We start from the raw sequence: 14,477 nt of genomic DNA on the forward strand, positions 1-14,477 counted from the left end.
ATAATTTTCAAATTTAACAAGATAGGCATGTTCGTGTGTTTTGCGATTTATAAAATAAATATATTTAATAATATTATAATTATAAACCAGCACTAGATAAATAATAAAAACTAAAATTATGATGGAGGTAATATTTCATGATGGAAAAAAAAATTGTATTGGTGATCAAAAACTTAGAGACTGAACAAAATAATTTGTAATAATCCACACTGTTTTGTGAGGAAAAATACAATACTTTTGCCACATGATTTAGCTTTTTTGTTAATAAAAAACAGAAAAAATCACAAAACTAAATTATTTATTAACTTAATATTAAAAAAAATCGACAAAGATAATTTTTAAAGGAAAAAAAAAAACCCATGAGAAAAAACGTAGTAGCAATTGATAATGTTTTATGAGGAAAACTATAGTATTTTTCCCAATACAATCGACAAGAGATAATTTTAGAAAGAATCATAAAAAAAAAAATCATTTAGAGAAATACTCTAGCATTTTACAGTGTTTTGTGAGGAAAGTAACAACGATTTCCTATATGATTTAGTTTTATTGTAATTATAATTTCTAACCAACTCAATATTAAAAAAAACCGACAAATATAATTTTGAAATAAATTATATATAAAAAAAATCATATGGAAAAATACTGCAGTAATTCACATTGTTTTAAAGAGAAAAATCACAAAACTAAATTCTCAATCAACTTAATATTAAAAAAAATAAAATTGACAAAGACAATTTTTTTTAAAAAAAACAAAAAAATAGAGACAAAAAAACTATGCTCGAAACACTGTAGCAATTCACTGTGTTTTATGATGAAAGTTATAGTGTCTCCCTATATGATTTAGCCATATTTGTAATGATTTATAATTGTAATTCTTAACCAGTTCAATGTTAAAAAAATAAAATTGATAAAGATAATTTTGAAAAAATTATATAAAAAAAAAATATATGGAGAGACATTGTAGCAATTTATAATGTTTGTGTGGAGAGCTACAGTGTTATCCCCACATAATCAAGCTTTATTACAAAGTTAAATTCTAACTAGCTTCAATATCAAAAACAAATATTGACAAATATAATTTTGAAAAAAAATATTACAAAAAAAGAAAACATAAAAAAAACTAAAAAAAAAAACCATGCGAGGAAAAACTGTATCAATTCATAGTGTTTTGTGAGGAAAGTTACAGTGTTTTCCTCACATGATTTAGTCTTACTTGTATTTACTTGTAATTGTAATTCTTAACCAGCTTAACATTAAAAAAATAAAATTGACAAAGAAAAATTTAGAAAAAAAACATAAAAAACTATGTGAGAAAAAACACTATAGGCTGCAACAATCCACAATAATTTGCGAGGAAAGTTATAGTGTTTCCCTCATATATTATAACTATAATTCTTAACCAGCTCATTATTAATAAATTGAAAAGGATAATTTTGGAGAAAATCATAAAAAAAACAAAAAAACCATGTGGAGAAACACTGTAGCAATCAACAATGTTTTAAAGAAAAAAATTACAAAATTAAATTCTCAATTAGCTCAATATTAAAAAAAAATCGACAAATATAATTTTAGAAAATAAAAAAATTAAATAGAAAAACCATGTGGAAAAATATCATAGCAATCCATAGCATTTTAAGGAAAAAAAATCACAAAACAAATTTTTTAACCAGCTAAAAACGTAAAATTGATAAAAATAATTTTAGAAAAAAAAAACAAAAAAAGGAAACAAAAGTAAAAAAAGAAGAAGGAATCCACTATGAATTACTATTGCAATCCACAGTGTGTTGATGTGTAGATATAACAGTAAATTCCCTATACCCTTTAGCTTATTATTTAATAAAACTATTAGTTAAATCTAGTATTAAAATACTTATAGACTCTTAAAAATAATTTGTTTTCTCTATGTTATTGCATAATTAATGAGCTTGTCAACTCAATAATATTGATGATATGTTAAAAAAGTAATTATCAGGAAGTTGAAAAGAAATATACTAATAAATATTAAAGAACTTTTTTAATTTTAAAACTTAATCTAGTAATTTAAATTATAAAATATAATTTATATAATTTTTTAATATGTTTTTTAACTTGATGTGAAAACTCCTTTGAACTTAAAATTTATATATATTTAAATTGATGTTATTTTAAATTTGTGATTACTTGATTAATTAGATTTTAATACTCTATCAAATAACTATTTTAACCTAAAAGTTTAAAATATTAGGTAAGATTTTAAGATATGATTTATATAATTTTTTAATAAAAAAAGATAATAATATAATGGATACTAAAAAAAATAATCATAATTTTGAAAATGATGATGAAGAAAAAAAAAGTAAATTAGATGTGTGTTATATATATTATGTCGACAAGGGTAACAAAGAAAAGCAAATAACCAGTCATTTTGCAATTTCCACTCATTCGAGGGACTAACATGAACATGTTATCTACAGAAAGTACCGAATTGTAATTTCAATTACTATTAAACCCTAGGTAGTAACGTTATTTTTGTTCCGACTACATCATCACAAAACTGAACTGAACAAGAAAGCCTCTTTCTGTCACAGCTTACAACAAGGAGACCACAAAACTAAGTTTTTTAAGGTTTGTTTATGATTTATGTGATAAATTCAATCAAATTTTTAAGCTTTAATGGTTTTTAAGCTACTGTTCTGTAATGGGTTCTTACATTTTGTGGGGTTTTAGTGGTTAAGGCTCTCTCTCTCGGTATGCTTGTGTGTTATGGCTTTTTGTTTCAGTTTTGATGTGTAGTTAAGTTGTATTGGCACTGAACTCGAAATGATTATGATTCTGGTTTGACATTCTGTGAACTGGTTTTTAGAATTATCAGAGTTCAAGGAGCTTGGGGGATTTCATGTTCTGGGGCTGCTTGTTAATTCTTATTTATGGTGTAAATAATCCATTTATATCTTTTTTCTAATGTGAAGGTTAAGAATTCGATATGTTCATGAGGCAAGACATGCTTTTCTAGGCCTTAACGGGCTTGATGTTTAATGACTGCTCTATGATTGAAGTTGGTTTCGACTTAGCTTAGTGTTTGATATAATCTTTATGAAAACAGATATGGTTGCGAGTTTGATCTAGTAAATGGATTTTTAAGCTTTTTGTTTCTTTCAAGTGTATGATGAATTTTCATTCTGATTGTACTTCCATTTTCTTGTATTTATTTATTTATTGTTGGATTTTTGGTTTACCTTCCTTGTATTCTTTTATTATGTTTGAGATTCTTGATTTGTTGCTAGTAATGCTGACTTTTACTGCTGAACTAATGCAGGCAAGAAAATCTTGGAGAAAGTCCCCTGTTGATGAATGTGTAAAGCAACTGATCAACTGTCCTTTTTTTGCGAGAAACCAAGCCCCTTCTCTTTGATGAACTATTAAAAAGAAGGTGCTAGTTACTGGATGCTTATTTTGTATGTCCTTGCAAAATCACAAAGATAATTTTATTAAGCGGGTTGAACAAGATGGGTTTTACAGTTTCCCCGCAGAACTCTATAGTTGAGGTTCATTGTTTGCAAGGCTTGCAAAGGTGCTCTAATCAAGCTGGGCCGAGTTTCGGTGTAGTTAGTTGCTCAGCATTGAAGGGGTCAACTTTTTATCTAAATTGTTCAATAAATTGCAGTTACAGAAATCAGTTGTATTGGCATGGGAAAGAATTTCTCAGGTCTGGAAGAACTTTGTTTTCTTTGCAGTGTAGAGGAGTGCAAAGTGTCAGCGTTGATAGAGTCGATGAAAATGATCAGGATGACTGGAGCATAGGAAGTCATGTATCAGGTTCTGGGAGGGATTTTAGAGTGGAAATGACCACAAGGAATCATGGATCTTCAATTTTGTTTGCCGATGGACCCCTTGTTGAAAATGATGAGGAAACCAACAATGAAATTCTTCAGAATTTGTGCAAAAAGGGGAGCTTGATGGAAGCAACAAAGCTGATAGATATTATGTCACGTGTAAACCAAATTCCCAACTCCACTTGTTCCACGAACTTAATAAGGGGCCTTATCAGAATTGGTCGGATAGAAAGAGCTTCAAGGGTTCTTAAAACTATGGTCATGTCTGGTTTGGTTCCGGATGTTATTACATACAACATGATGGTAGGAGGTTTCTGTAAGAGAAGACAATTAAGATCTGCCATTGATCTGCTGGAAGACATGAGCTTGAGTGGTTGTCCCCCAGATGTGATCACTTACAATACAATAATCCGCAGCCTGTTTGATAACGGAAAATTTGATCAGGCTGTGGAATTCTGGAGGGGGCAATTAAGGAGGGGTTGTCTTCCTTATCTAATACCTTACACGATACTCATCGAGCTAGTCTGGAAGCATTGTGGAACTGTGCGGGCCTTGGAAGTATTGGAAGATATGGCTATTGAGGGTTGTTATCCAGATCTCGTTACCTACAATTCATTGGTTAATTTTGCTAGTAAAGAGGGAAAGTATGAGGATGCAGCTTTGATTATATACAACATTCTGTCTCATGGGATGGAGCCCAATGCCATAACTTATAACAGTCTTCTTCATTCTCTTTGTAGCTGTGGATTATGGGATGAAGTAGATGAGATCCTTGCAATCATGAAAAAAACTTCCCATCCTCCAACTGTGGTTACATACAACATTCTGATTAATGGGTTGTGCAAATGTGGACTTGTGGAGCGGGCAATTAACTTTTTCGATCAAATGGTTTCTGAAAATTGTTCTCCTGACATTATAACTTACAATACTCTCCTTACCGCTCTATGCAAAGAGGGAATGGTGGATGAGGCCCTTCAAGTATTTGTCCTCTTGAGTGATAGCAACTGTTCTCCTGGGTTAATAACTTACAACACTGTGATTGATGGATTGACTAGAAGGGGCTATATGGATGAAGCATTGAAATTATACAATCAAATGATAGAAAAAGGGATAGCTCCTGATGGTATCACCCATCGTTCTTTGGTTTGGGGGTTTTGCTGGATGGATCAAGTTGAGGATGCTGTGGAGATATTGAGGGAGATGGGAGAAAGAGACCACAGGATCAATAGTAGTGCTTACAGATTGGTAATCAATGGACTATGTAGAAATAAGAGGGTAGATATTGCAATACAAGTTCTGGAAATGATGATCTCGGGTCGATACAAGCCAGATGAAGAGATTTATTCTACTTTAATTAAAAGTGTTGCTGATGCTGGTATGGTTGAAGAGGCAGATGAATTGCATCAGAAGTTGATAGAAAGAAAGGTTCTTAGAACCATATTGGACAAACCATGATTGCATGGAAGATTTAAAACTCGTGCTAGTTCTTTCTGGCAAAATGAGATAGCCAGCTATTTCACGGCAAAGTATACAGAAGACACATAATGGAAGCTCGGTGCCTTAATGTCATATTGAGTTGGTTTTCCGATCAGTTTTCTCATGGCACGGATTCTTTCAGGAGTGATGATGTATGATCACTTGGAAACATCGGTGGCTGAAATGGGATAAGGTTTTATGTTGCATATGTTTCCCTTGTAAGGCAAGTAGTAGATTTATCAAATTAGGTGGCTTTGTTGTACTTTATTCTGAAGTCAACTTACTGCTGCTTGTTTTTTGTGGAGATTTAGATGTGTTGAAACTTGTTCGTGTAATTCAAACTGAACCTTTCTTTACTAGCTGTTTTATATTTCGTCCTGCATTTTTTGCTGTCAGATCAATGGTTCTGAAAAAGATATTTCATATGCAGGGCCAAATGGAGTAAAATTTAACATGGTTGAAATTATATTTTTTAAAAAATTTAATTTTTTTGTGTTTTTAATATTCTAATATTAAAAGTAATTTTTAAAATATATAAAAAATTATTTTTTAATATTTTTTTTAAATAAATAAAAAAATTAATCTGTATTTACTACCACAATCCTAAGTCTTTCCTAGCTTCTAGTCAAATTCAAGATTTAAATTCTGCCAGTAGAACAATACTGGAAAAAAAACAAAGACGGACAAAATCCAATGAGCAAGCACCCATATGTTCTGAAGATCTGTCCATTTTACCATGAATGATCGATCTTATATTTAGCAAACGAACAGCCAGAGGAGGAGAAGCAACAATTATCTTCTAAAGCGTGTTTGGCAGTCTTTTCAAATAGCTTTTCATGCCGAAATACATGCAAATGATGTTTTTTCATTTTTTAAAAATCATTTTTGATATCAGCACATCAAAACGATCCAAAAAGTACAACCGTAACTCAATTTTAGCAAAAAAAAAAAATTTTGAATTTTGTCAAAACGCCGGTTTGGCAGCAATGTCAACCGTAACATTGACTGAATGTCACTGTTTTGCATTGCCCTAGCAATCCAATTGAATGTCTGCTTTGTTGAGAGTTCATTTTTATCAAGCAAGGCCCGGGAATTTTAGGCTTCGGATCTCATGAAATGTAGCCTTTATTGACAATGCAATTCCTTTAAATAAGTTGTTCTCCATCAGTGATCAGAAGAACCAATTTAATCCATGCAGTTCTAGTCCAAATAAATAAACTAAACCAACGTGAAGGTAATGAGCTATTGACTGGATAAAAAATAGAAACAAAGACTTGGATTCTATTGAGTTTCATCCTGATAAGATAATAAGAAAATTCAGGTATTCCTCTCCAAAAAAGAAACAGCCGAATGAAAGAAAACTTGGGCACATGTTCAAAGTTCAAACACAAAAGCTTGTTACCATCTCATTCTGTAAAAATCCCCGGTTAGTACAGAAAGATGGATCTACACATATTGCTATTTACAGAACTATGACGTTGCTCTATTGTAATCTTTCGTCAAGACTCAAGACATGAATCTCCTCTCCATATTACTGACATTAAAGATAGAATGTGGCAGGTTAGTCCAAAGGACATAGAAAATCACCTCAAGGTTCAAGCTCTTAGGTTGTGCCTGATAGGTTGCTTCTTCGATTGTGGACTCTCAACAACCGAGTGAAATGCTTTTTACTCAAAATACCATGAAATATACTACATATCAGGAGTCTCGGGCAGATAATTCCTTGCTCTCTTTTGTTTCTTGTAAGTTTTAAGGCCATACAAAGAACAGACAGCCCAGATCAGAGCATCTGATATGGTCATTACACATCCAAGAACAGCAAAAACTAGTTCTTAGTGTCCAAAGACAGTGAGGTCTTTGTAAACATCAAGCAAAGGGAAGACCTTGTTCAAACGTTTGTATGAATCTTCAGAAATAGCGTTCATACTATAAAGAGAATTAGCCAACTCCATAGCTTGAGCTCTTGATCCCGAGAAACCAATACCTTCAATCAACAGCGTATAAGTAGTTTCATTTGGCTGGCAACCATTTTCAATCATTGCTGTCAGCACTTCAATAGCATCATCAATTCTATGTACTTTGCATAAACCAAGAAGAACGATATTATAGCTGACTATGTTTGGCTGGAACCTACCACTTAGCATGTCTGCCAATAGCCCAATAGCTTCATCCACCATTCCATCTCTGCACAAACATGAAATAAGTGAATTATAAGTAATTCCATCTGGATCAATTCCTTTGCTAAGCATCTGCGATATCATTCCTAAGGCTCTGTATCTGTCTCCAGAACCCCACAACGCACTTAACATTGTGTTATAAGAACTGACATTTGGGGGACAACCCACTTCCTCTAGCTTTCCAAATATTTCCACAGCATGATCACTATTTCCATTCTTACAAAGAGCGGCCATTATTGTATTATAGTTGACTATATCTGGCAAAAAACCATCAGAGATCATGTAATCCAAAAACTTGATTGCCATATCCAGTTTTCCCTCTCTACAAAAAGCAGCAATCAATGGATCATAACAGTAAGCATCCGGAGTCAACCCCTTTTCCTTCATAACCTTCACTAAGTTCACCGATTCCTCAATTTTCCCATCACGACACAGTGAGCTGATCAAAATGCTATATGTAACCACATTAGGCTCGCAACCCCTCGAAAACATCTCATTCATCAGTTTCTCCCCTTCATACCATTTCCCTTGATCCAACAACGCTCGTAACAATATATTATATGTAATCACATCTGGTTTACAACCCCTAGAATTCAAGGTCCTAACAAGCTCAAAAGCTTGATTAACCTTCCCCTCTTTGCCCAACCCCCTAACAATTACATTATAAGTAAATGTATCTGGTTCAAGCCCTCTTGACAACATCTCATCCAAAAGCTTCAAACCTTCATCAATCCCACCTTCAAGAATTTGTGCCTCTATCAAAATCGTGTAGGTAATAAGAGTTGGCTTGCAATTATTATCTTTCAACAACTCTTCAAAAACCTTTAAAGCCAAATCAATCTTTCCCTTGCTACAAAAAGTCCCAATCATTATATTGTAAGTAACAACATCCTGCGAAAATCCCTTTCTTTTCATCCTATCAAGCATTTTTTTTGCACTTTCAATCCGATTAGCCTTACAAAACCCACTAATCACTGCATTATAAGCAAAAACATCAGGTTCACCATGCTTCTCCAAAATCTCCATCACCCTAGTAGCCTTCTCTATATTTCTTGAATTAAAAAACCCTTTAATGAGCTTAGTACACGTAATAACATCAGGCTGATAACCTTTTGCAACCATGCATTCAAGAAAGTAGAGTGACTCATTACACTTGCCTGCTTTACAAGACCTGTTAAGCAGCTTCATCAAATGGGTTTCTCTGAAACCATAAGATAAAACATGGGTTGGTTTTGTTTCGGGTAAAATCCTCCTTAATTTTGGTGGGTTTCCAAGGTTACTGTTAGTGTCATTATTAGTAGGGTTTATGCAGCTAACTACATTGCTTTGAAGTGAATGTAAAGAGAGTTTAAAATGTTTGCTAGTGAAGGGAAAGCTATAACTATGAGAGATAAACTCAGTGGAAAACACTGTCATGTTAATGGCTTTGTTATCGTTCAATGTTCATGGATTATCATTTTACAAAAGAACCAGCCATAGCCGAAGAAGTAAAGAGAGTACCTGTAAATTTGCAGGGAAAAGGAGAGAAACTTGAAAATTTGGGAATTGTTTGTAGTGTTTTAGAGATTGTTTTTGAACATATTGAGTCTTGTGGAGCAATTTCAAAGGAAAAAAGCAAGTGTTTGGAGTCAGCCAATCGGATCACAGTGCATGCGATATGGATAAGGGACACAGCATACAAGGTCTTTAGGATATTTGGTCTTGGACATCACTAAAGCCCCACAGATAGCTTGTTTCATGGTGGTTTAAGTGATGGTCATGGTGTTTAGAGAAATGGAAGATGCATGTCGTTTAAAGTTTGCTGCACGTGACATGTCGCTTGAGTGCTGTAGGCATAAAAAAAAAAAAAAAGAAGAGGCTGCAACACCTCATAATACATTATTTATTATAATAATATTTTTGTTTTTTTACTTTTAATTTTTAATTTTATTTTTTAACATTTAATTTATTAAAAGTTATTTTAATTTCATGATCCATGATGTGAATTTAGCAGATTAACGCAGTTAATTTAAGTTTTTTTTAATTGATATTTTTTAAAAAAATACATCATTTTAATATTAAGTTAATTAGCAATTGATATTTATTATTTGTTTTGATTTATTTTCTATTAGGTTATTATAGTCTCATGATTCGAATCAAGAGTTTTGCAGATTAACTTTAGTTGACTATGGTTGTTTTATTATCTTTTTATAGATTGATTTTTTTTCCTAATTTATTCTTCAACATTTGGCTGATTGAGAATTGTGACTCGTAATTTGTTTCAATTTATTTTACCTAAAGTTATACAAGTCTCATGACTTGAGTTACAAGTTTGACAAAGTAACCTAGGTTGACCCATATTATTTTTTTTTGGTTTTTTTTTAGGTTATTCGAGTATCATTACTGGAATCATAAGTTTGGTGAATAACCCGAGTCAAATCAGATTATTTTATTATTATTTTTTAATTGATTTTTTTATTTTTTATTTTAACATTAGATTGATTGAGAATTAAGTTTTATAATTTATTTCAATCATTTTGGATTTATCCTAGTCTTATAACTTATGTCGTAGATTTGACAGGTTAACTCAAGTTAAGTTTTTTTTAACTGGTTTTATTTTTAATTTCATCATTTAATATTAGATTGATTTAATATTAACCTTCAGAATTTATTTTGATTTGCTTTATAAGAGGTTATTATAATTTTATAACCCAGAGTTGTAAATTTGATAAATTAACTCAAGTTAATCTGAATTAATCCAATATATTGTAGTCTCAATGTTAAATAAAATGATGTCGGATTGAATTTTTTCTAGTAATCTATGTTTTTATTGGTTTTTCAAGATGCTTTTAAACTTATTAAATCAGTCGAATTACATTAAATCAACTTTTATATAATTTATTTTTTCAACTTGTTTTGGTGTGATTCATCCTGATTTATATAAAAATTTGATTTTTTTTAAAATTAATTTTTTAGATTATTTTAATATCAAATATATTGAAAAAAATTATTTAAATAGTTTTTTAATAAAAAACACTTCTCCAATATCCCGTCAGGCACCGGCCTACCATAGGTAAGCTTTCCCCTAAAGTTGCTAGGTCGACAGGACAGGACAGACACGACGCTTTGAGCCCTGAGGATTCAAATGCTACATCCCAATAGACTTGTAAAGCAAAAGGGGCTAGAACTTGGATTCACGTCCCCTCTTGAGTGACTGCTTCATGGTTACTTTTTTCTTGTTCTCAAGGTATTTCTCCATAAAAAGCTGAAAGTATACCATCCAGGCAACATTTATAATATGGTAGAAACATGTTTGGATTGTTTTAAATTGTGTCTTGAAAAAACAAAACATGTAATTAATCTATATATAAAAAGCTAAAGTTGTAATATTTTAGGGTTAAAAAACATATTTATGAGGGTTAAAAAGTTGAGTTACTTTGTTATTTTGAATGAGAAAGTAATTTTGTGTGAAACCTTGTAAAACTTCTACTTTAAATTTTTATGGAGTACTAGGTTTAGGTTGTTGAACAAAATTTATTCTGTATGTATTTTTATATGATTGATTCTGGTTGTTTTTCTAAATCTTTTTATATTTCAATTGATTTGAAATTTCATGGCTGTATAAGAGATTTATCTAGCGAGTTATGATCTCTTTCAAACCCTATTGAAGCTTCAAAGAGAAGATCTTTGAGGACATGCCATGTTCAGCATGGTCTTCAGAATATGTATTGCCTGTGCTTGAATGCAGGGGTGAGTAAAAAAACTGAGAAACCAATAAAAAAATAATCAAAAAAACCGAACCGTGAAAAAAATCGATTAAAATTTTGAAAAAACCAACCGGTTCGGTATCGGTTTTATAAGCTTAAAACTAAAAAAACCAAACCGAACAAAAAAACAAAAAAGAACCGAGCCAAAACCGGAAAAAACCGAGCCAAAACTGAAAAAACCAAGCCAAACCGGTTTGAATTGATTTTTTCCCTAAAAAACCGAACTGAATCGAAACAAGACAGTTTGAACTAATTTTGGTTTTTTTTATAAAAAATTTCAATTTAATTATTTTTTTTTATAAAAATTGAACCAAATCAAATTTGCTCATCACAAGGTAACAAGGTCAGCATTTAAGCTGGATTTACAGACAGCATGGTTGGATGTATCACTGAGATTAGTTGTGAAATGCCCTATCCAACACAAGGAGACGATGAAGCCACAGAGCCTGTAAAAGATAGAAAATAAAGTATAAGCAGGTACAAGTGAAGGGCGGCAGAAAGTTGACCACTGGTGTTAGGAAGATGGTTGTCCATTCTCTTCCGTTTTGTCTAGAATAATTGAAATATTAGTTTAAAAAAATAAACAAAAGAGAATAAATTTCATTTTATTTTAAATCTAGACCTGTTTTAAAATTTTCAGTTAAATTCTATCTAGAACATTTTGATTTCATTTCATATGTTCCGTTCTGCTCTTAAAAAGCCATTGAATTAAATTAAACCTTATTTAATTTAATTAATTAAACCACTTAATTATAAAAAGTTTTTTTTTATTACTATTTTCGATAACAATGATATTAATAATAATATTGAAATTTATTATTACTATTTTCATTAACAATGCTATTAATTTTTTAAAATTAAATTTATCACTAATATATATAGTTTATATTCATTTTTTTTTTCATGTTTATACTTTGTAAGAATTTGAACAAAATAATAGATGCTTTAGATTCCATTAGTCTTTATAATATTGACCTAACTTTATATTTAAAATATTTTTGTTAAAACATTTTACTTTCATAATATTTTGATATTTTGTTTAAGTTGAATTACTTTAAGTTAAAGATCTATTTAATCTTGACTATTTAGAAATATTTTAAATTTTAAAATTATATTTGTTTGGTATTATGTTTGTATTGCATAATTTATAATTAATTTATCTTAAATTTGAATTATATTTGTTGAATATATATATATATATGAACAGTACAACCCCGAAACGGCACGTCGAAACACTTCAAAACTGAAACATTTCATTCCAATTGAAAAAACAAAATACCTATCAAAACGGAATTGACAACCTTCGTCGGGAACCATCAAAGATTGTTGCAGAAACTGGAAATCTTGTTTCGCTGCTGGGGATTAAGAAAGGATCGATAAAACAACTAGAACAGATGCATCAGTAATGGATTTCTTAAGCATGTGGCCCAATGTTGTGTTAGTGATGAGCTGCTGTATTTGGAAAGATACCAGGAATTAGCAGTATATGATCATAAATGCACCAGATACACAAAAACAGAGCACGCAAGCCCTCAGAAAATGAAGAGCATTGGCTGATGAACAGTGTGCAGAAACGTTGTTCCTGCCAGATTCGACAAATTTCATCATTGTCACCAGACGTTTCATCTTCTTATTTATGGCAGTGCTCCTCCCTGATCACGAGCATCAGCCGCTGAACTCATCAAGAAATGTCTACATTTTTTCTCCAAATTATAGGTATTGGATTCCATCTTTTTTTATCCCTCCTTTCCCATTTTGTTTCTTCGCCTTCTCAGTGGTTTTTCTTTCTTCTGACCTCTTCAATCAAGTCAAAAGTATGACATCAAAACTCACAGTGCGACAATGAGAGCAAGAATTGTCAGCCAAGTTCTGGATTTCTTCAACTCATGCAGCACCTGCAGACAAGGAGGATTCATATATAGCTAAAGAAAACACGTAAAATAACTACAAATTGATTTTTTCGAAATCTAGCATATCAAGGAAACTGATCAAAAGGCAGAAAAAAGCCAAGATAGTTTACTCTCGTTATAATCTAACGTATGAAGGCTAGCATATATACAATATTACAATGCACGTTTAACAGGTGAGGTTGGCTCAAAAATTCTAGAAGCATAGATTCCATGTTAAAATAATTAAGATCAAATACAGAAAGAAAGACTAGAATTCTAAATAATCTATATATTATGATTTTATTGATTTAACTTAAATACAAATAAAATATATATAAGTTAAACTGAAAATATTATTTTATTTTTAATAAAGTATATATTACAAGGTATGTTTAACAGGGTAAGGTTGGCTCAAAAATTCTAAAAACATTAATACCATGTTGAAATAATTAAGATTAAACACAAAAAAAAATTAAAATTCTGAATAATCTATATATTATAAGTTTATTAACTTAACTTAAATACAAATAATATATATATATATATATATATATATATATTAAACTGAAAATAATATTCTATCTTTAATAAATAAGACTTAAGACTATTTAACGGATACAACGTAGGATACTGTCTAGTCATGTACGAAAACACGTAAAATTACTACAAATTGATTTTTTCGAAATCTAGCATATCAAGGAAACTGATCAAAAGGCAGAAAAAAGCCAAGATAGTTTACTCTCGTTATAATCTAACGTATGAAGGCTAGCATATATACAATATTACAATGCACGTTTAACAGGTGAGGTTGGCTCAAAAATTCTAAAAGTATTGATACCATATTGAAATAATTAAGATCAAACACAAAAAAAAAAATTAGAATTCTAAATAATCTGTATATTATAACTTCATTGACTTAATCTAAATACAAATAAAATATATATTAGTTAAACTGAAAATACTATTCTACCCTTAATAAATAAGACTATATAAATATTATTTAACAGATACAACGTGAGTATTGTCTCGTCATGTACGAAACTAACCAGCAGCGGTGATTCCATGCACGATAATTCATTTTTTCTATCTCTGCAAAACAAGCGAGCAGGAAACCATATTAAGAGCACCACACCCAATTTTGTGCATTCCTCGTCACATATACAGTTTAGGGGATATCTCATCAAAGGTTGTGTTCCAAAAATCATTAGTTTGATGATCACCAGCAGAGATACAAACAAACAGAAGGCAGCAAATATGGTTCTCAAGCCCTATCAAGTGTCATCATGGGAAGATATATATATGCTTCACGAATTTATACTGTGATTTAAACCTCAGCTCTATATCTTCTCCACTAGCTCAGATTCTTTCCCCACGATG

General features: G+C 31.0%; 2 protein-coding genes across 2 annotated transcripts; one reads left to right on the plus strand and one right to left on the minus strand.

Moving 5' to 3' along the window:
- Positions 1-2,494: 2,494 nt before the first annotated feature.
- Positions 2,495-5,670, plus strand: LOC118050633 (uncharacterized). Its single transcript, XM_035061023.2, has 2 exons — positions 2,495-2,604; positions 3,296-5,670. The coding sequence occupies exon 2, from the start codon at positions 3,486-3,488 to the stop codon at positions 5,265-5,267; it is 1,782 nt and encodes a 593-aa protein (XP_034916914.1). The 5' UTR covers positions 2,495-2,604; positions 3,296-3,485; the 3' UTR covers positions 5,268-5,670.
- Positions 5,671-6,542: 872 nt separating this feature from the next.
- On the minus strand, positions 6,543-9,184 carry LOC118050636 (uncharacterized). Its single transcript, XM_035061028.2, has one exon. The coding sequence runs from the start codon at positions 8,879-8,881 to the stop codon at positions 7,121-7,123; it is 1,761 nt and encodes a 586-aa protein (XP_034916919.1). The 5' UTR covers positions 8,882-9,184; the 3' UTR covers positions 6,543-7,120.
- Positions 9,185-14,477: the final 5,293 nt, after the last annotated feature.

Source organism: Populus alba, chromosome 19, assembly GCF_005239225.2.
Source record: "Populus alba chromosome 19, ASM523922v2, whole genome shotgun sequence".
Taxonomy (NCBI): domain Eukaryota; kingdom Viridiplantae; phylum Streptophyta; class Magnoliopsida; order Malpighiales; family Salicaceae; genus Populus; species Populus alba.